General features: G+C 42.2%; 1 protein-coding gene and 1 long non-coding RNA gene across 4 annotated transcripts in view; one reads left to right on the forward strand and one right to left on the reverse strand.

Moving 5' to 3' along the window:
* LOC143901522 (uncharacterized) overlaps positions 1-3,939 on the reverse strand; it is a 28,725-nt gene extending 24,786 nt beyond the window's left edge. The window contains exon 1 of the long non-coding RNA XR_013258102.1: positions 770-3,939. This is a non-coding gene — a long non-coding RNA (uncharacterized LOC143901522). The remainder of the gene's footprint in view (positions 1-769) is intronic.
* Positions 1-27,950, forward strand: part of LOC143901521 (pancreatic triacylglycerol lipase-like) — a 196,989-nt gene that overhangs the window by 63,888 nt on the left and 105,151 nt on the right. For 2 of the 3 annotated variants that reach the window (XM_077413897.1, XM_077413899.1), the window contains one exon: positions 13,308-13,352. In XM_077413897.1, coding sequence (XP_077270023.1) covers positions 13,308-13,352 — 45 coding nt within the window. Of the gene's footprint in view, positions 1-10,652; positions 12,774-13,307; positions 13,353-27,950 lie in introns of those variants that run through there. The other variant, XM_077413898.1, reaches the window with a different exon arrangement.

The raw sequence follows: 27,950 nt of genomic DNA on the forward strand, positions 1-27,950 counted from the left end.
GCGACTTATTTATGTCTTATGTAATAAATTCTTGCTTGTTACATACTTAATCTTCTTAATCATTCTGATAATATTGATTAAACATGTCGTCTATATTTCATTAATTTCGCCTATATTTAGTCAACCTGATTCTTTTATCCTTTCTTAGATTTTTAATTGCAGAAGGATATGTGTAATTAGTTAAAATACACTTTATCGAGGTTGATTAAGCTATAATTCGTAAAGATTCGAGCTGGGTTGCATATCTGATGTATTTCCCGAGACTCTTCCGCGGAACTCTGCGGGGAATCCATTTAGCTATATAGCGACAGGCTACCTCCGTTCGGGGTGTTTCGCCCGGGACGCGATTAATTATGGGGCTCCTTTTGGAGCGAACCTCGAGGCTTTGAGCTCAGTCGGGAGCGCGGCGCGTGGGGTGGGAAGTATAAGATACGCTCAGAACCAACGTAGACACCGGGCTTAGCTTCCTCGAGTATTAGATCAATAATTCTAACCTCAAACTGGCTCGGTCAGGAACGTCGAACGCTCGGATGTAACTCGATATTCCTTCGTCCTGAATATTACTTCATGCTTGGTATCCCTAAGGGCGATTTAATAATTCGCAGTAAAATCTCGTGTCGTTCTTTAATTGCGTGCGTAATGCATGTCCGGATACCGAAGGAAGACCGAAACCCGAAAATAGATAGGCGAATAGAATTTTTATGATATACAAAAAGTATGGAATAAAAAAATAAAATTAATATAAATTTGATAAGAATAATTGACTTACCATGTTCAGTATAGAAGTGATGAAAAAATTATGTTTCATCGATGAGATTCTTCAATCAGCGTCCAGTGTAGCGTAGCTCGATTGAAGCAGTCGTTAAATTGTGCAAATGATCGCTCCTGGATGACTGGATGAGAAACTGCATGATAATGATGATGAATTTGATGCGCGACAGGTTGCCCCCGGCTCGATGAGAGTCTTTGAACGTCAGAAAGATGTTTTACGATCCGTAGGGATGCCGCGCGCCGTAATTTCGACGATCGTAAATTTCGAGAGGCTGTCCGCCGGGAGAAAAATTGTTTTGCGAGCAGGAGGGATGCTGCGTGGACCGCAGCATCCCCGATACTGACCGACAGACCTAGATTTTCGTCTCTTGAAATACGCGGAACCAGCTCGCGGGTTACCGCACACGGGCATTTGCGATGCAGAATTCTCGATCTTTAGATTTCAAGAACCTGCCACCCCACTTTACGAGGGGATCTAGTTTTCTTCTCCGCTGAGAGCGCATGCAGGAGATCACCATTGGTCCAGGCTTACCGTGAGAACGCGCGGTGGTCAAGTAGCGCGAGAGATGACGGGAAGGCGCGGCGAAACAGGTTTTTTCTCTTCTCGTACAATATCGCGAAAACGGCATAATTTATTCACCGACGTGACACGTGCTTTACGAAACCTCTGGAGGTAGCGTGTGACGAATTTCTTTGTATATTAATTTAACTTCTTTAACGGCACGCATAGATGTCTGACAGATATCAAAAAGTATTTATCGTACAGGGTGGGGAGAATCTGCTACATCAATAAATCTCTATAAAACATATACAATATCTTTAATATCTCTATCGAAAAAACAAATACAACATATAAAATTAAAATAAAAAATAATATATAATTAATTAGGAGACGATATTATTATTAAAATTTTTATAGAACTATTTATATAAAATAAATCAGTTTAGATATGTTTAGATTGTAAGTTAAAAACGGCTATTTGTGCGATCTCGTAATTGCGACATAATTTGCATAATGTATTTTTTGCAAAGGTTTATTACGAAGATGCTATTGAGAATCTCGTGTATGCTCGAATACGACAAAGCGAATATTGTTGATCAAGTCATATATATTGCATTATCATCAACCTAGTCCGACCAGTTTCAGCCCCTGGACATAATTGAAGGGATACGTTCTTCCGCATGATATTCGCGCATTTCGTGAGATGACCGACGGTCATTGGTATCGTGAGAAAGCCTCGCAGCCTTGAGAGCAGTTCTCAACGAAACAAGTTTTCGAAAATTTGGTCCAGGGCTAGATTTTCTCATCCATTTCTCTTTTCACTTCGCTAAATATATTTCTAGAATACATTCCCGAGTTATACAACAGTGCATGGATTCCTTTATATTATTGATACAACGTTTAAAATAAAAAGATATGAATTAATTAGAAATTAGAACAATAATAATAATTTTATTTTCTTTTTGTTTTTTGCGTCACAACAATTGCGGTGTCAGATATCCGACAAAAGAGATACGCGCACATTTTCTATGGTATAAGTATCTAACTCCAATGTGATTTAATTTCTAAAGCAACAAAGTGAAAGAGGCCGTTAATAAAGATCAAAGGGTCGCGCAGTCCCTCCGAAATTTTCACTCCGTTTCTTCTCTTCTTTGCGCGTTATGATTCCCCAGGATTATATGGATCTATCGTTTGCAAAATCGTGTTACTACGTCGGTGTTTAAGCAACTAAGGGCTCGAGCAAACGGTTTAGGGGCGTAATGTACGTATCATTAATCGAGCGTCAAATAACTTGGCGTGAAATGGAGTTCACCCTCAACTCCGCCGGAATTTTCCGTAAAATGAAATCCCGTAACGTCTCGACGGAAGTGCCAGTTATTTCATACGCGCAATTGAACCCCCAATATGCCTACGCGTACACCGTTACGATGCAAATGCGTACTTAGCATTATGCGGCGATTCGTACCCTTCTTTTTTGTTTTTTCTCAGTATCGTCACATTGACTTCTCTAGTACGGCGCCGGTTTAATAACGGCGGCGACTCAGATGATGCAGATCGCATTGACGTCACCATCGATATATTGCAGGATATGCATTTATTGCACCCGTTGGAAACTTATTCCACGGTTACAGGGTTCCGGTAACTTCAATTACGATCGGGTATAAATTCCATTTCTAGTCAATGGTAGTCACGAGACTCCAGCCATATTTGCGCGGTTTGCGAACGGTGATTACAGAGACCGCTGATTTTCCATGAATTTCGCGCCATGTGCAGAGGAGGCACGAAGACATTTACTCCGTACGTGCGCGCGTTGAAAGGTATCACGCTATTCAAATCAACATCAGGGTGATTAATAGCGTTAATCTTGAGTATATAAATATACCTACTAGCCCAGCATTTACTTTCTACAGAAAGTGTTTTAATCTACTGTTATATACATTTAGATATTACATATAGATCATATAATTTTCATGCAATTTTAAGAGCAAAAGGTATTACTTCGTTTTGCGCTTAGAGTAAATCTTACGCGAATTAGAATATATATAATCTCGATAGATTTAATTAAATTATATTTTATACAAATTTAATTAACCATTGTGTTATCAATGAAGATTTATTCGCGCGTTTTCTTTTATACGACTATGAAGTGTTACAGATATAGTAGCAATCAGCTTCTTTTTCACTTTCCAATATCGAACCAGTTCGGAACACTGCGGCACGGTCTTTCTGACTCCCGCGACCGTGTGACTGCATCCCGCAGAGTCAATCGCCTTCTTCCCCTCTCGCCCGCCCAGGGGAGAACCGCGTGGTGGATAGCGACGATTGCAAGTCGGAAATTTAATACGAACGCGATAGTATACGAAGGAGAGGACTCGAATGAAACTCCGAGTGAGGGTGGAAAGAGGGGAAGGTTGACCGGTGGGAACGACCGAGAGGGAAGATCGGGGTGGAAAACGGGCGGTGAGGGTGGTTGCCGGTAGTGGAGGCCGTGGTGTTTGGAGGTTAGACCGCAGTTACAATATCGCTTGATTAGAAATGTACATAGCGTATATGCGCGCGGGCCGCATATCCAGATGGTGGGTGGGCGGGCGGGTTGGGTCGGGTCGATGCCTGGGCAACTCCATAGTTTAATGCACGGACCGTAGAACTTGCAATAAGGAAGGGTGAACGGCGGGCAGGGGGTGGCCACGGGGCTTTCGTGGAGAAAGAGGAGGAGGAGAAGGAGAAGGAGAAGGAGGAGGAGGAGATGGGTGGTTTGGTCATGGGTGGTGAGGTGAGGTGAGGCGGACTTGGGGGTTTCGCGGGCCAAGGGGGGACAGTGCGGTGCGGAGTCTCCGTGCATACTCGCACACACCTACGCAAACGATAGTTTTAGTCTGCGGCATAACGCGATCGCGCTACTTGCTCGAGGGTAGCCGTGGGGCCCTCCAGAGGCGAAATGCCTCTGCGCTGGTTTCGTATACCTTCGCATACCTTCACATTTGAACTTACTCGCGACGCCAATCGGATCACCGTTGCCATCGCCGACATTCAGCTACCGATAACTTGAGATGTTCATTTGCGAGACCTGCGGATGTATCAGACGCGATACCCTCGGAAATACACGATCTTAACCATATACGATGTTCAATGCGTATTTTTACAGCTAATTCTTTAAAAGAATTCGAACTATTAAATATTAACTAACATTGAGAAACTTGAATTTTAAGTTAAGGCTTTATTAAGCCGGTAAATGTATCAAAACGATGTTTAAAAGAATACTGACATTTATGAACTTTACCTTAATGAATGAAACTCAAGATGCACAATTAATTATTATACCTCATATAAAAAATGTATGTTAAAATGAACTTTTTAGTGGTATATTAATTTGCAAAACAGTCTTATAAATATGTAGTATTTTAATGTTTTGATTTTTATTATTGCAAATTGTAATAATAAAAAAAGAAAAGTTATATTATTAGTAGCATTTTTTTAGTAAGAGTGCGAGAAATCTGAGACTTTTGCATCTGTTACCTCTGCAGTAATAAAGCAAGTAAGATGAGTTTTTACGAAGGTCATCTTTAAAAAGGAAGATATGCGCAGCTTGAGAGCTCTCTAGTGCCATACTAATAATGAAGGCGACGATCCGTATTCTCACGGCGCATTTAGCGCTAAATGTGGTCGTATAATTTTTATCTCACATTGACGCTGAACGTAAATGATAAATAGATAACACCGGGAATGGGACGATCACATTTTGTACTAAATGACTGCGTAGAGACGTACGGATATATCCTTCCGCGCGAATGAAGAATAGGTGAAGCGTCACTTCAAAAAAAGACGGTCTGGCCATTCTTTTATAGCGACTGTTGTTGAATTTTAAACTGCCGCCGTTTTATTACAATTAGCTCATCTCGCGATCTCGTCGACGGGGGAATGAAGTCGAGATAAATATGATTTTGCAAACTGCATGCGTAGCTCTGAAACGCGGCAAAGGTATACCTCGCATGTCCATCTGTGCGGTATCAAGATAGTTCTGTATTAAAGCTATATACCTGGGTTTCTGGTTTCTGGTTTCTGGATCGGCTACGCCTAGACTCGTCCGTTGCCGCTACCGACGGAGTGCTCGTCCTCGAGGAATATTCAGCCATTCTCCCATTTCCAGCATCGCCTTTCCCGTTTCTCTGCGGCCGCACTCCCCTTTCCCCGTTTCTCTCCTCCTATCCTCCTTTGCCATCTCCTCGATTCGAGCCAAAGTTTAGAGAGCTCGCGCTTGAGAGGAACGCCGAACGTCACTGCAATATCGCGTAGTGTTTCCGAAGAAGATGGCGGTCGCAACGTTGAACATGATTGCCAAACTCGGAATAGCTCGTTCGTGCTTCGCTGCTTTTCAAATCAATACGAAAGGTAGATGGCAGGTTGAATATAAGTTTCCATACCTCGGTTAGTTTATCTATAAATTTAGCGTCTATAAATTTCTTTCGGCTTCAAAAAATTTTTTTAAATTGTAAGTCGACATATTTTCTGAAATCACTATATATAACAATAAGTTATTTAGTTTTAATAATAAAGCGATTTTGACAAATGGTATGCGTTGTTAGAGATTCTTTGATGTACAAAGACGATATTTAATCTAATCTTTTATCGTTAATTGCTATATTTAGTTATTATTGTAATTATTCCGAGTCTTTAAATGTATATACTTTAAAATCTTGAAGTGAGAATCATCTATCATGCCATTCTTTTGCACGGAGGAATGTTCAATAAATGCGACAGACAAATTTGGAAGACCAATAATGCAATAAGCCTATATCTCTGCGACGGTGCCGAGCGAGTATCTCCGAGAGGTAGAGGTGCAAGACAAACGACGTTGTTTCCACGGGGGGATACCAAAAATAGCGGGCTGGGCTGGTTCCTAGCAGTTAATTAGCTGAATAATGCAGCGTTAATCTAGTCAAAATTGCATACATCTAGACCACGCACGTAGTTTCGTTCTGGTAAACTCACGAGTGGTTGTTCGCGCGCGAGCGCGTATCCGCGAGCGTGCACAGAGCAGGATTCACTTTTGGTGGAACGCGAAGGGCATCCCTCGTCCTGCTACATATTTCAGGTGCACCATTTGCGCGATAATTCTTTGCAGCCACGTGCCAATTGAATATTGAATAGCACAAACTGGGCTGCAGTAGAACGATTAAATTCGTTTCCGCCGTAAAATATATAGTAGAATTTGAACAGTTAAACACCGAGTATGATTAGTCTCGCATCTCGCATTAAGTAAGTTTGCGGTAGAAATAAACTTAGCACAAAGGGTGAACCTTAAGGCTTACCTTGAGTTATTCATATACGTAAAGAAATGACAAAGGTCGTACAACAGTGATCTCGAGTAAAGGTCAATATGTACTTTACATCGCAAAAGCAATCTTAGATAGAAAATAGCGATGTAGTTTATGTTATGCTGAAACTATCAACACACTTTCACAATTAAGTTTAATTTAATTATTTTTTTTCGATATAATTTGTATAAAAAAAATCAAGATATGATATTCTATCGGGAAGTTTCTAACGTTTCTTCATTTAAGTAAAGAAATATATTAATAATATTAACATATATGGGTAAAGCACTAAGGAACGGAAAAGATTTTTATTAAAAAAGGAACTCCAGTATTAGCATGAAAATGTAAACATACATAAATAACATTCTTTAATAAATTATTCACCGAGGTACATCTGTGACATAGTCGAAGCTTTTCTACTGGCAATTCTTTATTCTCGCCGACGCAGTAAAGTAATCAAAAAATCGAGTCGATGAAACGAAGGTAGAATGTTCGAGTGTGTATACGGAAGTGCACGTACACGTGTCCGTGCACGCAATCTCGTGCGAGCCGACGCGGTAGCCTGGAAAACGAGGATAGAGAGACGGTCCCCCTCTTTCCTCTTCTCGTCCCCTTCTCGTTTTCCTACCTTCCGTGTAATCGAAAGTAATTATATTAATTGCATCGCGTATCCCCGGGACCACTACGAGAGGTATTGGCCCGTCGGTTAATTCCATGCAAGTACACGCGTGCAAATGCGCCGTTCACGCAGCATCGCGCGTGAGTACTGGATCAGAGGGGGGGAAGCGGGGGGAATAGCCAAGTTGTGCAACTAAACGTTAACGAATTAACGTCTCTGTGCGAGAGACGTCGCGTCGACTTTACGGCGAGCGTCGAGTTGTTAAATAAATATCCGCGGTTTGGCCCTTGTAATTGGAAAGTGCGATCAATGGCGGCGCAGCTCTGTTTTCGATGTTTTCGTCTGGAGAAATTAATTGAGATGCACAACTCATTGTACATTCGTATCGAGAATTACGTATTTTTTGTCTCGCTACGTTCGTCCCCGATTTGCCGTTTCATGTTTTTCTTACATCTCTCTTCCTTCAATTTTTCTCTCTGTAAAATATTTAGACGGAGAATGTGATCATCGACGATCGATTCGACTCATGTAAAATGCGTATTTATGGCGATAAAATCGAGTCAAGTTAAAACGCAGTAAATATGCATCGCAGGATTACGATACGAATAACGATACATTATGGTATATCGATAATCTCGCACGGTATTGGGATTCTCATGTTCGAGGGCCGCGGTTTATCGTAGGGAAGCAAAAGCCTCCCCAAGGTCTCAATGCCCACCACACGGACAACGCCCGTTATTTCCTTATAATTACTCCATTTCCTCTCTCGCGCGTATAGTCACGCCGAGGCCTGTATGGCTAAATCGATGGGAGAAAACGGCAGATATTGGGAACGCGATGCACGGTCGGGGCCAAACGATGGAGAGACAGCGAAATGCGGCGGCAGCGGTGTTCGAAGATATCGAGGAAATGAACGGGAATGGCTGCCGGGCAAAATTGTACCGCGATAATTACCTATTAACTGCATTGTACCTGATGGCACAAGCCGCCGTCGTCGTAAAGAATCACGTTCATCTTCAGTTAGATGGCTGAATGCCAAAGTGCTTTCTTGATTCTTTATAGTTTATAGTTTAGTCAAGATTGCGGAAAAGGGTTATAAATCAGCCAAGATTGATGATTAGTGGACGATATAAATTGCTCGATTGAACGAACAGGTTTCGAGTTGTTATTAAGCATAACTTCGAAAAATAGATTTCTATGTTATCTAGCGCTGTTTCTATTTTTAGACTGAATAGAGTGGGATACGATTTCAACTTCTGAATGAAAGGTGAAATATCTCCTCTTACGCTTTTCATTACTAACGCTAATTAAAAATTGATAAAAATACATGCTTCGTGGCCGATGCGGGAAACAAGTATTTAGCGGTCAAACTGACCAGTTTGGCCGTTCGAGCGTAAATAATTTATACCTTACTAGACAGAGATTAAACATAGAAGCCTTTGAGAGCCCCCGGCGACGGGCTCACATTAATCAACGAGCATTAATCAATAGACAAGACGCTAATCAGGAACGTCCGGCAAGTAGGTCGATCGGAGGTTCGCCCGAAACCTTTCGATCTTGCTCGCCGCAGAGTTGGAGATTCCACGTCGCGCGATGAATGCATGCCTACGCGTGTCCGTGTGTATACGTGGTCGCACATGCATGTGTGTGCGCACATGGCCGTTTGCAGCGGACTGTGCAGCAACAGGGTTACCCACGGATCCGGCCGATGCTTTCGTCTTTCGAGATAGAGAGACGTTCCTGTGAAGACTGGAAAGCCGCGATCCCCGGTGCAGACCGGCCGAGATGCCTGGGGGTTGATTGATTAGAGGGTACGGCGTAGGAGAGAAACCGGGAGAGTTCCGGGGTGCGGGTTAGTTCGGCAGGGGGTTTCCTGGGTTATTTGGAGTCGGGGGCGAGGGGTGGTTGGCGCAGAGCGACGGCGGCGGCGGCGGCGGCGGCGGCGGCGGTGGCGGTGAAGGCGGCGGTGAAGCCGGCGGTGGGTGTGGGGAACGGTGTTGGATTTGAGGTGGAAGCAAGGTAAAGGGCGGTGGCGAGGGGCGGCCGGGCGAAGAAGGGTGGCGGCCCGTCCGGTGTTAGAGAAGGAAGGCTGGAGGCGGTAGTTCGAGGTGCTACAGTTTATAATAGTTGCCGCCGCCCTCGGGCCAACCGACCCTGCCCGCAACTTCCACAGAGTTGCTTAAACCTAACCTTCTCTCACGGGTACACGGGACGATCAAGTGTGGTCCGCGGCTCGACCGAAAGAATGTGGGTTACTCGGTCCCGGTCGACCGCCAATGCCGCACCATTTTTGTCGTCGTCGCGACTCACGCCCGCTCGTGTCGTAGCCGCGAGAGGGGCTCGCAGGAATGCACGACGGAGGTAGAAAGAGCGCGAACGGCGGTATCGGGTCGCCAATAGTATATCCGCCGAGCGACAGCGCGCGTGTGCCGTAGATTAGTTTGTAGTTCGTCGTTAAAGAAAAAGCCGAGTTATTAGTTGCGGCTCAGGGGGGAGGTCAGGGAGCTGGCGGGAAGATGAGGAGGTCAGGCGGCCCTCGCGCAATTTAGCGCGAGCTTATCAGATCCGCTGTACTTCCGCCGCAATTTATGCTACTTACTTAGGCGACGCGCACTATCTTCTGCTATTTATAAGAACAATGATTAATGACTGATAACCTGCGTTGGTAAATTAAATGCGAATTATATTTCGGATCTCATATTCATGCTTAGGAAATTCTTGATCTTACGTTTTTCTCTAGCGGAAGTTTTACATACGTGAAATATCTCAAATTCCTTGTTCGACGTTTTGGTCTAAATTTTAATAAGATTCTTTGATTAATTTGAAGTCTGAGTTTTTCTTAATTGAAATAATAGGGATTAATATGAATAACTGGTACAGTAATGTCTCAGGTATCGATTCTTTCCTTTCTGGTTTGCGAATTAATTCGAAAGAAAGATGCAGCTTCTATGTGTTCACGTGCAAGTGCACGCATACCTATACGGCGTACGATTTCTCGGTCCCGCGACAGCAGCCTCCGTTATAATTCTCCGTTATCTATGGAAATTCTAAACCATACTAAACAACAATATATATCCCAAAACTATGTAATTCCTCGTGCTTGCGCGTACACGGTATGCAATATGTGGTAGCGAGGGTTGCAAACTGGTCGCAGTATACTAATTTGTTTTGCGCTGCCTTTTTGATAATTTATGATCTCTCAAATAAAATGCATTACTCATTAATCTATTCAAATGCATCAAAAAATACTAATACTAAAAAAATACAGGAATAATATTTAAAGATAAAAAATATAAAGAGAGAAAAACTTAGATAAATAATTGTTAAATGGAAAATATTGAAAGTAAAATTTTTTGTACCTATTGGCATAGCTAAGAAAAATTTTAATGCTTTAAATTTGCAGTTCTATTTTATTAAAATTGTTAAGCAATATACAAACTTATTGCTAAAACAAAATTGTTTGAGAAAAATATTCCTTTCAATTTTACAAATATTTTATCTGCTAACATTTATCATCATTTACTTTAAATTTGCCCATTTCGGAACGAACGAAAGTTTCAGTGGTATTTTCAGCGCGAGTATGTCCGTTACCAGCGTAGCGACGAAAGAAGGAGACGCAACGTAAGCGTGTCTCGATTCGAGAATCGAGACTAAGAGTTGACATCCTTCGAAGTCGCCTATGCCTTAGAACAGCATGTAATCATGCCAGTCCGCTATTACTTCCTATAACGCTATCTACGCCAGGAAACGCTATTGCTCGCTCGTTCCTACGTGGTCCAGGGACGCCGAGGATGATGAGATCTGCAGGCTTGCATCCTGATGAGACTATTAGGATGGCTTGATAAGTCCATAATATTCTGGTCGATGCTGGGGCAACGCCGTCGACTCCACCCGGTGTCCTCGCCAAACCGCTACCTCCTCCTCCTCCTCTTCTCCACCTCCACTTCCACCTTTCGCCCGGCACCCAACTCCATTCCCTTCCGTCGTCGCCAACCCTTTTACGATGCTCGGCTTCGGTCGTAGTGACGATAAGATAGGTGACGCTTCCAATTTCCATCGACTTTGTTAACCTCGTACCTCGTACCGTAATCATTTCTCAGCAGGAGGAAATTTTGCTCAAACAAAGAACTTCTTAGAAGATCTGATTTGTCTATGAATTGTACAAGTATATCTCCAAAATACGTTCTCTAATGTCAGCGACTAATGTTTCTGTCCGTAATGCTGTTGTATTGAATAATCGAACTTTGCTATTGTTTTAATATCGTGTCAAATATCGAGAGAAGTCTATATTGCTCTCACAACTTTAATCGTATATTATTTTTAAAAAATATTACCTTTTTCTCTAATTCTTTTAAGACACGTTTGAGAAAAATTGTGTATAATAAAGAATATAATGATAAATAATATACACAGTATTATTTATTCTGAAATCTGTTTCTTTCAGTGCGAGTTTTTCTTATATTTTGTCACTTTTTGCAACCTTAGAGGCTAATTTTTAATAAATTTTTCGCAATGTCAGGTCATCTAGAAAGTATTTTTTTAGAAGTTTTAGACGCGAACGGTCGATGTTGCGCCCTCGAAGCGGCTGAAATTAACTTTGAGCATTACAGATGTCGAGGCGCGCCGCGGCGAGAAGCTAACACCTTGTTAGCCTGACAAATTCGGTCCATCTCTCCTTCCTATCGTCCCTCACGACATTCGTCGTCTCTGCCCATGCTTTCTATCTCCGCGACAATATCCCAGCGAGCTTTTACCAGAAATTGAGGAAACTCGGCTCTTAACCCTTTAAATGGAGCAAATTTGCGATTCGTCATAAGAAATGTTATATCTCGTGTATGCAAAGGAAATGTAAGGAAAGTTCTATTTTTTTGTTTTTTTTTCAATAATCCATCTGAAAACTGTCACGTTATCCATTGGCTGAAAGTTCAAGCCAACTTTTGTAAATTGATCCACCGCGAGTTTTTCACTGTTCCCTTCTTACGCGAAGCAAGCATGGCGCTCGATACATCTTGAAGTTTATTATAAAATTTGCGTAGGTCTCACAAAGGCCGGTGCTATGTGTTTTGCGGTCGTATTCGTAATAGCGTCGCTTCTCGCACGTATTTTGCAAGCCGGATGATAATCGACTTCTTACGCTACATGCCAAAGCTACCCTCCGTCTTCATCGGTCTCCCGAAATTGGCGCGAATGGAATCCCGAGCAGCTGCGGGAGTTCCCGTCGTACGTGCGGAGAGTGTCGAGCGTCGTAGGATGTCGTTGCTTAATCGGGTCGTACCCTCCGCGATCCGGGACTGCCATCGCCGTCAACCCTTTCTGGACCTCCGGCGCGTCGTCGCGCAATCCATGACGACTGGAAAGTGATATCGAGGATTTCGAGAACTTCACTCGATATTGGACGATTTCCAGGCACTTCCTTTGTCCTGTGTTACACGAAACGGGGGTGGGTAAAATGGGAGGGCGGCTGGGAGGTATGACAATTGTGGTGACGGCTACGATACGGTCGGCAACGGTCACGGAGCGAGGACGACGGAGACGCATCGTCGTGTTTGCGTCGAAAGGCGGAAGGGTAATACCATTGCACGGCCACGAGAAGTGCCAATATCCGGCATGGGCTCGTCGGCGGCATTTAATTGCATTAGTATTTCATCGCGAAAGTCCGCACCCGAGGAGACTTTTCAATTGGAGTCACAGTCGATGGAGCAGCCGGTTAAAGCCTTTGGTAGAATTAGACTTTAGTAGAAATAGGTAGGGTCTCTCGAAGGCTGAAAACCGCTCTTTATCGAACTCACAGGAAAGAATTAGTTTGCTACTTTATCTTGCACATATTGAATACCAGCCTTTGTGATACTAAATAACAAGAATTTAAATAAGAACTATGCCAATTCAGAATAAGTTATTTAACAAAATTATTTACATAAATTATTGAAAAAATTGCAAATAGAAAAATTGTTTATAAAAATAATAACATTAAAGATAAAATTTGAAAGAAGACAATAATATAAGATGTATGTGTGACACGTAAATACTTAAAAACTTTTTATTAATTATAAGCTGCTGTTTGATTTTGTTACTAATTTATACTGATTATTTTATGTTCCAGATACCAGTAATTAATGGCGATGCAAGAAATATTTCCGATGCAGAGGTAAGACGATTCAAAAAATATAAGCAATTACATGATAATAAATAGTAACAAATGAAGCATTAATTTTATATTAGCTAATTATTCAGCTCATTAATTATTAATTGTTACGCGAAAATAGATGTATAAGAACATATTATACAGAAAGAAGCTAATGTTTATATATATATATCAAGTTTGCTAATATACAAGCATTTAAAATTTATCTGCGCTTAATACATTAATAATAAATTATGGCAAATCAACTTGAATTTATGACTAGATATTCGCTTTGATTCTATATATAAGTTGAGGTTTATAGAAAGGTTTAAGTCAAGCTCCATATATAATTATTGTTTGTTAATATAAAAAAAAACAATATATTATTAGAAACATTTAATCATTTAATTACATTGTAATTATATTAAAAACTCCGCTATTCCCTTAATGCATATCCCTGAATTTTGAATGGAAAATAAAGATGTCCTCTTTCTAACCGATCCACGCGTTCCGTCTGCATTTATTCCATCCGGCTGACTCGACACTTTGCGACGCATCGGGAGAGATTCAAGGGTGAAGAACATCAGCCGACGGTGGTTAGTATCCGGGTAAAATGATGTGAAAGCTTATGAAATGGCGGTCTAGTCCAGTGCGATACCGGCGTACATATAGTGTGTTTCCACCTCGCACCCAGAGATAATACGGCGTGGTGGTAACAGCCAGAGGTTTATCTTTGTAGGACCATAAAACTAACCCGTTCTACGCTTGATGAGCGCTCCTCGGATACCAGTCTACAGCTCGTTTTGAAACTCGTTTCAAATTTCAACCGGGCAATTCGCGATTATTTTGAAATTTAAAAGATTAGTCTAATTTTCATTGGGCGTGATTTATTTTCGACAAATTATGCAAAATTCGACACACATGATTACAATGCATGGCGAATGCTTAATTATTAAATTAATGAGAGAAGAAATAAAATGTTTTCTAAATATATTGGTTTATTATAATTATAGTACACTTTATACAGTTATATTTGATAACATACACATTTAAATGTGTATATTGTTGCACGATAATGTAGTCAGATCTAAAAGAGACTTCGTACAGACAAGCAACAATAACCGCTGTAAAGTTAGAATATCGTCGTGTGGTCCGATGATGTCAAAGTGCATCGTACACTTTGTCTCGGCGGTGAAAGGCACAATCGCCGAAAACGCGAAGTCGTCGCCGGAGAAGTTCGCGACAGCTTGATATTTCGGCGACGCGTGTACGCGGCGATCGTAAATTGTAAAATCTATCAAGACCAACGCGGTCGACATAACTCAGGGGGGTTGCTATCCCGGTGGTATGAAGCATGGCGGCCAGACTCGGCATAAATACCCGGTTGCAGAACACTGCAGGAGCAGAGAGCAAGCCCAGACCCGTTGTGGCGTGGCAACATCATCTATCTCGAATAATTTATTATCGCACGACTACCGCGTCCTCTCGAAACCCGGACAAGAACGCAACTATAGGAACTACGAACGGGAAACGAGTGTCGTGCATATGCGCCGATCCTCGACCTTCCATCAGCTGGGTTTCCAAATTATGAGCATCGTCTGCAGTCATAAAAGATGTTCGTTCCCTTTCTACTGATGAAATACTTTACGATTTTTATATGGATTCTTCTGATATAGCTATCGGTATACATAACATAGTGATATTAAGATTAAAAGTGACGAATTCAATATCTAAAAATTGCAGTCATGTTAATATGGCTTAATGTATTGAAGTAAACATAAACACGTATCTGGATTAATAAGTACTAGTTTTTAATTTATTATATTAATAAAGAATATATTATTTTGAAAGTAAAGTATTTCAGATTTTTTAGTAGGGAATATCGTATAAGTAGTATCACTATGTTTATGTATATGCGTGTATGTGTGAATAAATCGTTTCATATAAAAAAAAGACCCTTACTCTATGCAACATCTTGGTGTTAACATATTTTGCGCGTGAATTTCAATTATAATATACAATATACATTGAAATTTAGGTTTACCTAATGATGTCTAATCAAGAGTTCACACGCAATGGGTACGTAGATCAAACAGGTTGCGCACGTCAAATGGAGATTAGTAAAGATTAATTTCATTGATGTGACCAAATCGATACATATATGATATCAGCACAATACAATATAGCTAAACTTCCTAAAACTTTATGAATAAAACAATTACATGAAGTTCCATAAATAAAATAACATCGTTTGGATGCCGGAAAGAAATAAAGTAACAAAATGATTTATTTTCTTAAGACATGTTATATATTTTCAATGATTACTGATTAGACGAAATAGATTTTATCTAATTATATGAAATTTTATTACTAGATGTCATTATATGATGTATATATTGCGTATATAACGTATTCATTTTATTCATTACTCTTTTATTCGGGAAATATTAAAAATTTAAGAAGCATGATTAAAAATTACGCCAAAATAAGTTTCTTAAAGTTTTCCTATAAATTTCAGTGAGAACAAAAGTAATTCGATAGTTAATAATTTTAGAGCAATACAATAATTTAATATTATGATTTAATATTGCATCAAATTATATCAATATGTTTCACTTTACATTTAAATATTATTTTTTGAGAGACAAGTTATTAATTTAAGTAATAAAAAAATAAAAAAAATAATGCAAATAATTTTTTAAAATGGAATTTGCTTAGTGGCGCCATCCTACAGGGGGTTGGCGAACTCGTACGTGCCCTTGCTCGACGAATGCAGGCAAGGGTTGAGGGGCGAAGAATGGCTTGTACAAAAAATGCCAGCAGATGGCACCAGGTTCCTCTCTACGATGAAGAAAGAATCTTTTTTGGTTTTTTTGTAGCTCTTCCGCGCGCAGACCGCGTGTGTAAAGAGCGAGAGGGCGGTTCTGTGCAATTCTTTTTGCGCGCGGGAATCCCGCACGGTTGAATCATTTTTTAAAGTAAGCGATTTTTTTACGCTCGCGTAAGCGGAATGTAAGAAGATGGCGAGATATCGATCGATACGTTTTTTTCATATCTCGATGCGTCGCCGTCGACACTTTTTGCCATTAAAAGCAGGCTTCTTCGGGCAAAATGGCGATGCTAGGTAAATCGAACAAGTTGACAGCAAAATGGTGTATTCACGGCGTCGCTACATTTCCCCATCTTGGTATGTGGTTCAGATGTAGACACTGCGGAGGGGATAAACAAGGGGCAGTACCAGGTTGGCGGGCAGATTTTCAAAAAACCGGAGGGGCTGCGCGCGCTTTGCCTTCATTGATCGGAGGGCTGTGTCCGGCTGCCACCCTCTCCGCTGCACCACGTATGCAAACTATCCTCTTCGTTGGCCGGGCAGCCCAAGAGGGACTCGTTCGCTCTCGACTTTCAGGGCGGAGCCCAGGAATCTCTGAGGGTTTCTAATGTGAAAAAAAAAATTTGAAAAATTTTTAAATAAAAAAAAAGGGAAAACTGTAAAAAAAAATCTTGCTTGTTCTTTGTATTTTCGGCGGGAAAAAAGTGCAAGGTTGAGAAAATATCTATACGAAAAAAATCTTAAATTTCTTTTATTTCTATAAACAACTTCATTCATAATAATTTTCATGATATATTAATCGTTTCTTTATTATTAAAGACGTTTAGAGATGGTACAATATTTTATTATCGTAGAAAGAAAGTTTCGTGAGAGGGAATTGATGATATATGAAAACTCTCCTTGTTGAACGCTTCGCGTTGCGGATGGGAGGGGTCGCAGCCGTTTAAATATCAGCCGGCTCAATCTAAGTTATGGGAAAAAAGCGAGGAGCTCTTGCAAGTTAAGTACGGTACGTGGCAAATAGAATTACGACCGTACCGCCATGGTCATTTCGGCGATTCTCAGTGGGCCGAGAGTTCGGTTGGCTGAAAATCGGCGAGTGAGTTTCTCATTACAGTTTCGGGAGGATTTCGAAAAGGACCCCCCATGTCCGGCCGGTACACCGCAGCATTTTTCAGTCTAGGGGACCAACCCCTACTAGCTTCTCTGGACTCACTCGAGGGAGAGCGACCGGCAAGAGATAGGTGCTCGCGGCAGGGAGGAAGAGAGGAGGCGAACAAGTGAACGATGGAGAGTGAGTGAACGTGAAGCGAGAGAAAGAGGCGGGGAAAGGGAAGAAGCGGTTGTGAGGGAAAGAGGAAAGAGGGAGCGAGAGCGAGTTAACCTAGCCTCAAAATTCCAGCATCAATTCTGGAGCCCCTCTAGTGTCTCACCCACCCGGTGCAATTAGGAACTACCCCTTCTATCCTATTCTGGCTCTATCCTCACTTCCCTTCGACCTCCCACCCCTTGAGAGCGGCGGAACCACGTGATCCGGCAACTACACTCTTGTTTTTAGGGTGGAGGCTCGGGCATCGGTGGTGGAGGGCGAGAGGCACGAGGTCGGAGTAGGGGGTGGAGGGTAGAAGGACGTAGGAAGAGGAGGAAGGTAGGACGAGGCGAGTTGCCGGGTAGGAATACCACGTCCGTGTTGCCATGGTTACCGTAGGGGGTGGTTTATACTTGAAGGGTTACCCCCGCGGTACAGTCTCCGCAAAATTGTGAAAACTGCCGGCGCACCGCGACGTCGTTACGCGGAAAAACTTCCGCTAACTGGGCTCATACTTTTGCTGAAGCTTTTACCCAGGGGCTTTCCCTTTCGCGACCTCCACAGTGTTTACATCGCTTAAACGTCTAAGACAATTAATGGCCGGGTTTTCGGGGTTTTCTGCCGCGATACTTAGCTGAGGCTCGCGCGTCTACCCGGCGGCCACGTTCACGCGCATAATCATACAATTTCGTAAAATTATTTAAGCATACTGAAGTCTCGGCGTGACGAAGCCAAGACGTTCACACTCGATCTCTGATAGACAAATAGATATTATTATAAATAATGCGGGTTATATATTGAATATATGCCTATTAGAAGTTCTATTTTTCATAAAAACTTGTTGTAATATTACTATAGCAAATCGTAAAAAGGTCGCATTCTTTTATGAACATTTTTACATACAGCACATACACGCACACAAATTTTATATAAGTATATTACTGCTTCAGCGCATACGTGTGTATGCGCGGAACGCGTATATATATATATATATATATATATATATATATATATCTCCGGCTTTATATTTATTAATTAAAAAATTTTCACCAGTGGCTAATTTCTCTCGGCCTTGCGCAGCAGTTGTCAGATATATTTTTCGATTTGTTCTCTCGGAGACGACTATTCCGAGTTGGCAGTTATGAAAACGGTTATGTTTATTGGCCCCAAAGATAGTAAAAAGTAACGACATTACCACGGCTCGATTTGAACCATGGGAAGAATCCCGTTTGTATAATTTCGCCGCTGTCGACACAAGGTAGAAATATTCACTCGCAGATAAAAAAAGAAAGAGGGAGATACAAGGGAGCTACAGTTACACTATCTCTAGCTGCTATAAAGAAATGATGATGCTTGCAAAAATACGATAATAACAACGTAGACAGGTACGAAGTAGATAAGAGCTAGACGTAGTCAGACAAATATAGATGAATAGAATATCACGAATAAATTGTCGTTTTTTTAGTTAAAAAAAAAAACTATTAAATTGCTACAGATATTAATAGTGCTTAATTGATTAAACTAAATAGTTTCAAAATTTCTATTTTTTACATAATTCTTATTATTTATTCTTATACGTATATTAATTTGAAAGAGAGAATATTAGCATAATTTTAATATTGTTTAGGACATTGTACTAAATTTGTGATCTTTAAATTTTTTAAATTAATAACTTGTAGTTATTTATAGATATGAAATTATTCTATTTTATAGATGAAAAATAATTGAACTAAATAACATTATGTATACAATAAATCTTAATACATGCAATTATATATATAATAATGATAATTTTGGAAGTTAACAAAATTAATTAGTTAAGAAAATAACTTCAGCTGCATCACGTACTAATATGTTGAAAACTGAAAGAAAAAAAATTTTGCAAGTGATAAAGCGAGAAAACTCAGCGGAATTTTCTCACGAATCGATCTCGACCGTTCTCGATACCTGACCGTTGACAACGTAACGGGTATGTCATTCGCGCACGCCGCCGTGGCACCGGAAACGCATCCACTCTGGCCAAGAACACCTCGCGGTTTCAGATAATGCACTCGAGCAGAGAGCCAACGCGCCCTAAGCTCGTTAGAGTTACACGGCCGGCGCTAAAGGCACCGGGTAGAGGAGGATGCGGACTTGTCAACACTCAACGGACCGAATTCGCTAACGTGCTGAACCTAGTCGGACGCCTGGAGCACAAGCCACAATCTAATCATGGCTCGCCGCATTCGCAAGCCCCTATTTTACGGGAGCTTGCTGGATATCGTGGGGTTCTGTAGCGTTCTTTCTTGTCGTTTTACTTCGCGGCTCCTTGGAAGCCGCGGAGCTTGTTAATTGGCCACCCGATGATCGCTTCGTGGCTTGGCTTGGCTGCTAGTTACGGTCTCGTTTATCGGTTTATAATTAGAAGTCTTCTCGGGAATACTTCTCATCCGCATCCTCCGCTCACAAGAAATACCAGGATTCCAATTAATCCTTATTTTAATATAATTCTTATTATTTATTCTTATACGTATATTACTTTAAATTTTATCTATTCCGGCTTGATTGAAAATTGTGGTCTTTAAGTTTCTGGTAAACACAAAAGTTATATAAACCGCGAGTCTTTCAAAATTGTTTATCGCCAAAATAGATTATTTGCACTCGTTTCCGGCTGGTCGACCGTTCATGTCTTGCGGCATTTATATACCTTTTGTGTGAACAGCACGAACGTGCACAAAATACCACATACCACGTTAATGTGCACATATGAGATTCCAATGTCCTAAGGGAATTATGACGATACCAAGATATATCATTTAATATCGGCGAATGTTAACCTCGTCGTATAAACCATTAATCGCCAGCGCATCGGATAATTATGCAACTGTATGTTAAAATATGGAACACATTTAAAACGCCAAATCTGCGAGAAACAAAGCAACGTAATGTTTAGGAAATACGTGTCGGACTATTTTAAATGTACATACTCTCTCTTGGTAACGATACATACTCTAAATAATCTTGAACATTGCAAGAAAAACTAACAAGTTCAATATCTTCAAACAATAATTTCTTAAGAGTAGTTAGTAAAAGTAGTTAGACGTGGTTCAGGCAAGAATATATTTGTTCCATCGTGGTAGTCGCGGAAAGTATCCCTCTCCTTGACGCGAGAAATTAAATAATCAGCCCCAAACGGGACTGTGGTCGAACCCCACGCACACGCGGAAAAGTTCCCACGTGACATCGCGGGGCGTGGGGTGGGTGACATTTTTTTTCCTTGATCGGCGCGAAATGAACTTTGTCGCGCGTGTACCAGTTAAGTATGGAAATGATGCATCCTTTGCGCCCTCGCGCACAGCCCCGCCGCGTTCATCTACAGATGGTCATCTGGTCGGGTCGCGGTAGTATCTAGGCGGCGATCGGGCCGTATCTATAGCTAGTAGATGAAGGCGGAGTCTACCCCCGTAGTAACATAGCATTAGGTAAGCTTTTCGTTTTATTGATTTTTCGAAAAAGCGCGTGCGCGCCCGGAGCTGCCCTCCGCACTATCGCCTACGAGCTGTACCAACGTCGTGAAAAGCACTCGTCCCCACCATCCATTTCGTCCTCTCTTTCCATCTTTCGCCTCCCCATCCCTTTCCCGCTCTCATTTTCTCCCCCCTTCTCCCGTCCGCCCCAATGTCCTTGTCCCACCGTCGCTTCTCCCTCGTTCGTTCTCGTTCTGCGAGCATCTCTCTCGCGCTCTCGCGCTCTTAGAGTGCTACCGGGTTGCGCAATGTTTAACTTGCACCCTGCCGTTACTATCTCCCTCCCGTTTCCGTTTGTGTTTTGAAAATCGTGAAAGAAAGAAGCGGAGAAAGTCCCGCTAATTCCGCGCGCCTTTTTTCGCGCCCTCGAGAAAGTTGGAATCCCTTTCCTTACGCGCGTGCGCCGTTTTCCGCCCCGCAGCGTCGACTTAATCATTTTAACTTTCCCCAAGAAGATGTACGTTTTTATAGTTATTTTCTACGTTGCTTGCTTCATTTTTTTTCGCGAGAAACAGCGAATGCGCGAATGCTAAGATATGATTACGATAGGTATTTTCTTTTTTTTTTTTTAAGACTTAATAATTGAAAGCACGAAGAAATAAAACATTAAAAAGTACCCAATTTATAGAACGAATAAGTTAATATAGATAAATATTCTACGAATCTTATCTTTAGAAGGCAATGTTTATATCGTTTTCGGGAATATGTATCTTCTGTTTGTAATTGGCCCTAATTCACGATTTCTATTCTCAATTCTGCCAGAGACGAGGGGTCATATCCTATACTGATAGGAACGTTGACAATGATGATTTCACACGTTAGTAAAAAAAACTCCATAACGGATTCAAAATAGAAAACTAAACCTACCTAATCTCGATAAATTTTTCCAATTTTTAGTACCGGAACAAAACAGATAGATAGAAAAATGAATATTGTTGCGTTGTTATATCGCGAAGAATAATAGTATCCGTAGGAATCATTTCCATTCCGTATATAGCCTCGAAAAATCTGGAACCTACCGGAATTAAACCGGTTTTCTTATTTATAGCGGCTAACCCCCTGCCGTCTTTGTGTCTCTTCGCGTTTCAAACGAGTAAACCGGACGAATCGGCCGCGCGATCGTGAACAGAGGGTTGCATGGAAAAGGCGACGGCGACGCGCGAGGAGCTTCATCCGCGGGTTGAAGCAGCGAAAATGAAGGCTTAGCCGGCGGCAACAAACATTCATTATTACTCGTCGCGAAACCCCGTCCGTTCTCCTCCACTTCCGTCATCCCTCCCGGTCATTCTCTCCCTTCTTCCCGTCTCTCTCCCTCTCTCTTTCGTCATCGCGTATCGTCGTCGCCCGGCCGGCGAATAGACGCGCTGCCATTGGTCGGCACAGGCCGCCGTGTTTTCCGAAATCATCGTGCCCTCTCGCGCGCGCACTCGCACACATTCTCGCGCGCGCACGAGAGCGCACGCACGCATATATATATACACACGCAGCAGGCATGCCCGCACGCACGCACACGTATATGTATGTATGTACGCGCGCGTAGCCGGCCTTCCGATGAGAAGTATGCACACTCGTTCGCGCACACGCACACGCACACACGCCCGTCCGCCGTAGTCCGCCGCCGTCGTCATCAATCATCGAATGCCACCGCCAGCGCCGACATTTTCCGCAGAAAGCACACGCACGTACGCGGCCACGCAGCGCACGCCGCCCATTCCATATCGATACGCCGTGCTACCGCCGCACGGCGAAAAGGCCCGCGGTGCGCCTTCTACCGCACCCTTCTACCGCGATCTCGACGGCCTCGACCCTTGAGGGGGCGAGGGTTAAGTTCGAGACGCGCCCGCACGGTCGTCGACCACGGTTCGCGACACATTTAGCGGCGCGGTTTTCGCGGATAGCCGCGCGCGCGGACGGGCCCTGGTTGCCGCGCCGCGTAAAAACGCGGAACTGAATCCGCGGACCAGCCACGGGCACAGAGGGGTACGCCGCGGCAACGTATGATTGGCAACAATCGGCACTCTGATCGAACGTTTGTTTCAGAACACATATGCGGTCGTCTCGCTCCCTCCGCCGGCTACGCCGACGCGCGCCTTCTCTTTCTCTCTCTCTCTTTCTGTCGTCCTCCCGCTTTCACCCTCCGCGGCCTCTCTCTTTCGCTCCCTCTCGATATCGTTCCGCCTCTCTTTCCTCCGCGTACATTCTCTCTTTTTCATCCCCCGGCGTTCCCTCTCGCTCGTTTGCCCACGTCCGCCCTGTGCCCGTATCTCTCTCTCTCTCGGTCTCCTCTCGCGCTCGCCGCTCGTCCCTCCTCTCGTCTCCATTTCCGTTCGTATCGGCACGTCCTCCGCTCTTCTCGCGTCACTGTTCCTCTTTCGAAGCCTCTCTTTTCGCCGCGGTACATATAACCACCCTCTCGCTCGGTCCTCATCGAATCCCGCCACCCGCTCGCCCGCCGCGTGCATCTTGGCATTCTTCTCGCTCGCGCTCTCCATCCTTTCCCCACGCTTCGTCTCTTTCTCTATCCGTTTCGGAACCTCGCTCTGTATTTTTCTTTCTCTCCTCTTCTCTCTCTATTTCATCTCTTTTTTTCCCTCGCTGTCTTTCTCGCTCTCCCCGACGCTTTTCTTTCTCCGACCAACGCTTTTTCGCTCGACGTTTATGTATCGTCTGGTGTCTGGTATGCGGCACGTACATCATACAAGCGTGCGTTGTGCGTGCGTGTGCACCCACAGGTCGTCCTTCTCGCGCTCATCCCGCTGCGGGGTAGGACGCGCGTATTCGGATCGCTTCGATACGCGTTCATGGGGGAAAAAAAAATGGGCGGATGTATCGTCGGCGCTTGTCATCGCGGCGTGTAAATACGCCGCGACCGAGGTTGCGCGCACGCGCCACGCGTGCACTGGGTCAGTGGAGGAACTTCTCTCGTTTCTTTCTGCTTCCTTTTTGTATCGGCACCGGCTTTTCGAATATATTTGCGCGTTATCCGCTTCGCCGCGGGATATAATACGCGCCCGGCGTCGGATGGATGCGGCTCGTGTGCGGTGGCGGCACCGCCGCGCCGTCCCTACAAAGTTGCATTAGCACGCTTTTCAGACATTCTCCGCGAGCTAATAAACGAGCACAAAGACAAACTATAATTTACGATCTATCGCTTCATGCCTCTGATCTACATTTTTTTTATGAATCATTGCAATTAGAGAGAAATCATGTTATATGCTCGTAAAATTGATATTAAGAGAGATATATTTGTTTTGTTAGTCTTATTTGACTAAATTTAATAAAATATTAATATCTATCTTGTCTGTCTTTTCCTAATTTATTGCATTGGGGAAGAAAATATTGTCCTATTGTTAGCGTTCGCTCGTTTAGTGTTTTAAACAATAAAATTCTATTATAATTTATTATTAAATTTTATATGATGATTTTTTATTTAATTAATTTTTATTAGTTCTTATATATATATTATTAATGTTTGATTACTTGTCTTAATAATTTGTCTTAATTTCACTAAGGGGTGATTTGTGCAAATTTTAATCTTCGATTACTCTCTATCATTCTTTCTATGTATTTAATACAATTAAACAAACATTATTGGAGTGTATGAAAAAGCTAACGAAACTTTTTTAAAGTTTCTTTCGCCGACAGCAGCGACCCTTTCGCGTCCACCCCGAATTCGTTGCATCCCCTTACAAACGCCGGTAAGAGAGCTTTCTGCCGCGCGGCCAGCGAGTCGGTAAGGGATGAAATTCGGCGATTCGTCGCGGTCGCATCGGAAAACTTGATTTATCGGGGAGCGCCAATTTATCGGAATTTATATACGTTCAATTGCCGTGACCTTCGCCGGCCGCGGTTAATTTCTCACGCGGCTCCTGCAACGCCGCAAAAATATCGGGTGTCGGGGGAAACAAGAACGATCAAAACACTGAGCGCGCTCGCGGCCCGCTCTTTCCTCTTTTTTCCTGCAACGGTCAAACCTGTTATCGCTCTCGTTTCGGCGGAAACCGCATGCCGATTAATCGCCCGAAAATCTTCGGCCCGGCCGAATTCACGGCCGATGTGCGGTTTTTTCGCAGATTTGTCGAAAACCGCTGGCCGGCCGCAGCGTCGAGGCCGTCGTCATCGTCGTCGGAAAATTCGTCCGGTCGACGCCGCGTGCGATTTATGATGAGATTCGACCGCGACGGCGACAACGATGATGAGTATTAGGCCGATTCGAAGAGAAGGAAAAAAAAAGAACTAATAAAAGAGCCGTAAGGCTATGGAAGGAAGTGCATTGGCCGGAAGAAATGGGTGTGCTCGCTTCATCCGGCTTATTGCCCGCTCGTCACTGGGAAAATGTTGTTATTCAACGGCTCGTTCCGCGTTGCGTTTCTCTGTCCCGCGGACAATCGTCGCTCTCTATTCGCGGGAGTAAATCATATCGATTTACGGATGTCGGTTCGTGCGTTTGCACATTTCCTATAATCGATTTCTCCGCGGTGACAATTCTTCGCGCGCCTATCGCCGGCCCGAGTGTCAACTAATTAAAATCAACACGATCTGGAAATTGTTGCCATTCGTTTTTTTAATTGTTCTATTCAGTAATCTGGACGAATCTTTTTTTAGGAGAAAAATTTTGGCGGGACATTGAAATGTTTTATTACCTTTTTTTCGTTGTGTAGTAATTTATGTTTGTCAATTTTTCGCTAAACGCTAATATCTTGTAATAGAGATATCTGAACACTTACTAATTCATCAAATAAGTAGTAAAAGTGTTTGAATCTGCGTTTTAAACCGAATTTGTCCTGTTCATTAAAAAACATTTATTGTACATTTATACAAGAAAAAAATTGATTTTATTTACATACAATTTTTGAACATGTTCAGAATGGTTCCAACAATCAATCTGTTCATTATAGCATCATTTTTGCGGAACACATTTGCGGAATAATTGTTTACTTTCCAACAGAAACGGGAAAGATATAAATGGAATATTTTCGGAAACAAAACGCACGCGTTTTCGCTGTAGATATAGCTTACGCCCCGATCGTTTTAATCGACCCATTTATAAAGATCATTTTACTTTCGCGCGTGTTCAGCTGCCCGCGTTTGTCGCGAGCTCAAAACTCTTTTTTTTCCTTCCCCAACGTTTCGAGAGCGCGGCTGCGTGTAGCAAACGCCGGTCAATTTTCTCGATGTCGGCCCGGTCGACACCGAACTGCACTTCCCGGCTCGGTCATCGCGCGAAGCGCCGCTCTATTTTTTGTATTTTTATTTAGCCCGAGGGCCACGTGCGCGGGGGCGAGGGAAAGGGCGGATTCTGCCGGGAATCATCGAAAAATCACGCGTCTCGCGACGCGGATGTGGGGACCCCGGGCCGACCGTCATTGGTTCCCGATATTTCCGCAGCATGTGACGCGAGCATTGGAAGGACACAATCCTCGCGCCTGATTAAACAGCACGCTAATTCGGCAAACTCATACATCCTGAAGCGAGCGCGTCGGTAAACTGACGTCGTACAAACAGGACACCCGTTGAATCCTACGAAAATATTGATTGGCGGTGGAGTTTCGCGGGATACACCTAGGACTCCTTTTGTACGTGTGACAAATATATGCGTGGCTCCGTTCTATTTAAAATTGGTGACTCCCCAAAACCAATATAAAAACACGGCAGTCTCGTGAAGATAGGAATATCCATGCACGTGGCCTCGATAGATGTGACTACTAAAAATTTGCTTATAATCACAGGATGATATGGTGCGCGATTATCAAAATTTGCATCACGCGCGTCTTATGAAGATTGCTTAAATTAGAATCATGTATTATATAAAGCGTGGTTAACAATATGTAACGAAATTAAATAAAAAAACGTATTGAAGTATTTTAAAAGTATAATTTTAAACGTTAGAATCGCCTTTTTCTAAATATTTGCAGTAAGATAATTTTTTTAGGGTCTTATTTGAAAGTAAAATTAATTTTATGAGTTTCATATTGTTTCTAAGATATTAATTTAAATTGTAAAAATTGATCCAATATATTTGTACGCACGTGCGTCCATCTCTCTCCCCTTTTTCTCATCGTTCTATTTATTGTTAGTTGCATATTTGTGCATTGATATACCGCGCTACCACGATTTTATTAGACGAGGAAAAATGTGTTTTATTTGGCGACGAATTTATCTTCAAATTAAAAAAAAAACATGGAGCTGCGAGAAAAATGATCTCGTCAGTTTTTGAAGTAGGCGAATTCGAGAGTTCTGTAAACGCGACAGGGCGAGTCTCGACGACGAGTATCGGACTTTTAATTGGCGTTGGCATTAAATGCCCCTCCACGCGGCTTTAATACCGCAAATACGATACTTTTAGCAAATTTTCTTTTTAGGAGTTATATTCTATTTGTCTACGTTTTTGTAACCGAATCACGCACAGCCGTCATAATCGCGTATATGTCTCTCGACATACCAGTGTTTCAGAATATTCTGCTTTTTGCAAGAATAAAATTCTAAATCATTAATTAGGTATGCTTTTGACTGATGATATCCATAATCGTTTTACATTCTTGGAAATATTGTATTACAATTTTTCATGGATTCAATTATTCAAATTATTTTGCCATTTACACAAATTAGTTTTTTATGATTAGTTTTTTGAGAAAGTAACAGTAAACAAAATTATTTTGTGTTAAACTCCGTATATGAAAATAATAGACAATAATAGAAAAGAGTAGAAAATAATAGAAAACTGTCAGTTTTTAGAATAAAATTTTTATCAGAATAATATTCATAAAAATTAGGGTAATAATTATAATGTAAAAATGGATTACATTCATTTTTTAATCTGTGGAATTGTTTTAGTATTATACAAAACTCATTTTAAATAATTAAGGTTATTGTTAAGTAAGCTCTGTAATTTATTAATTTTTATTATAATAATTATTCATTCAAAATAATTATACTCAGAAAATTAATCACCAACTTCTTAATTTTTTCAAGTTTTA

The sequence above is a fragment of the Temnothorax americanus genome, unplaced genomic scaffold (genome assembly GCF_048541705.1).
Source record: "Temnothorax americanus isolate GAGA-0224 unplaced genomic scaffold, ASM4854170v1 Scaffold34, whole genome shotgun sequence".
Classification (NCBI taxonomy): Eukaryota; Metazoa; Arthropoda; class Insecta; order Hymenoptera; family Formicidae; genus Temnothorax; species Temnothorax americanus.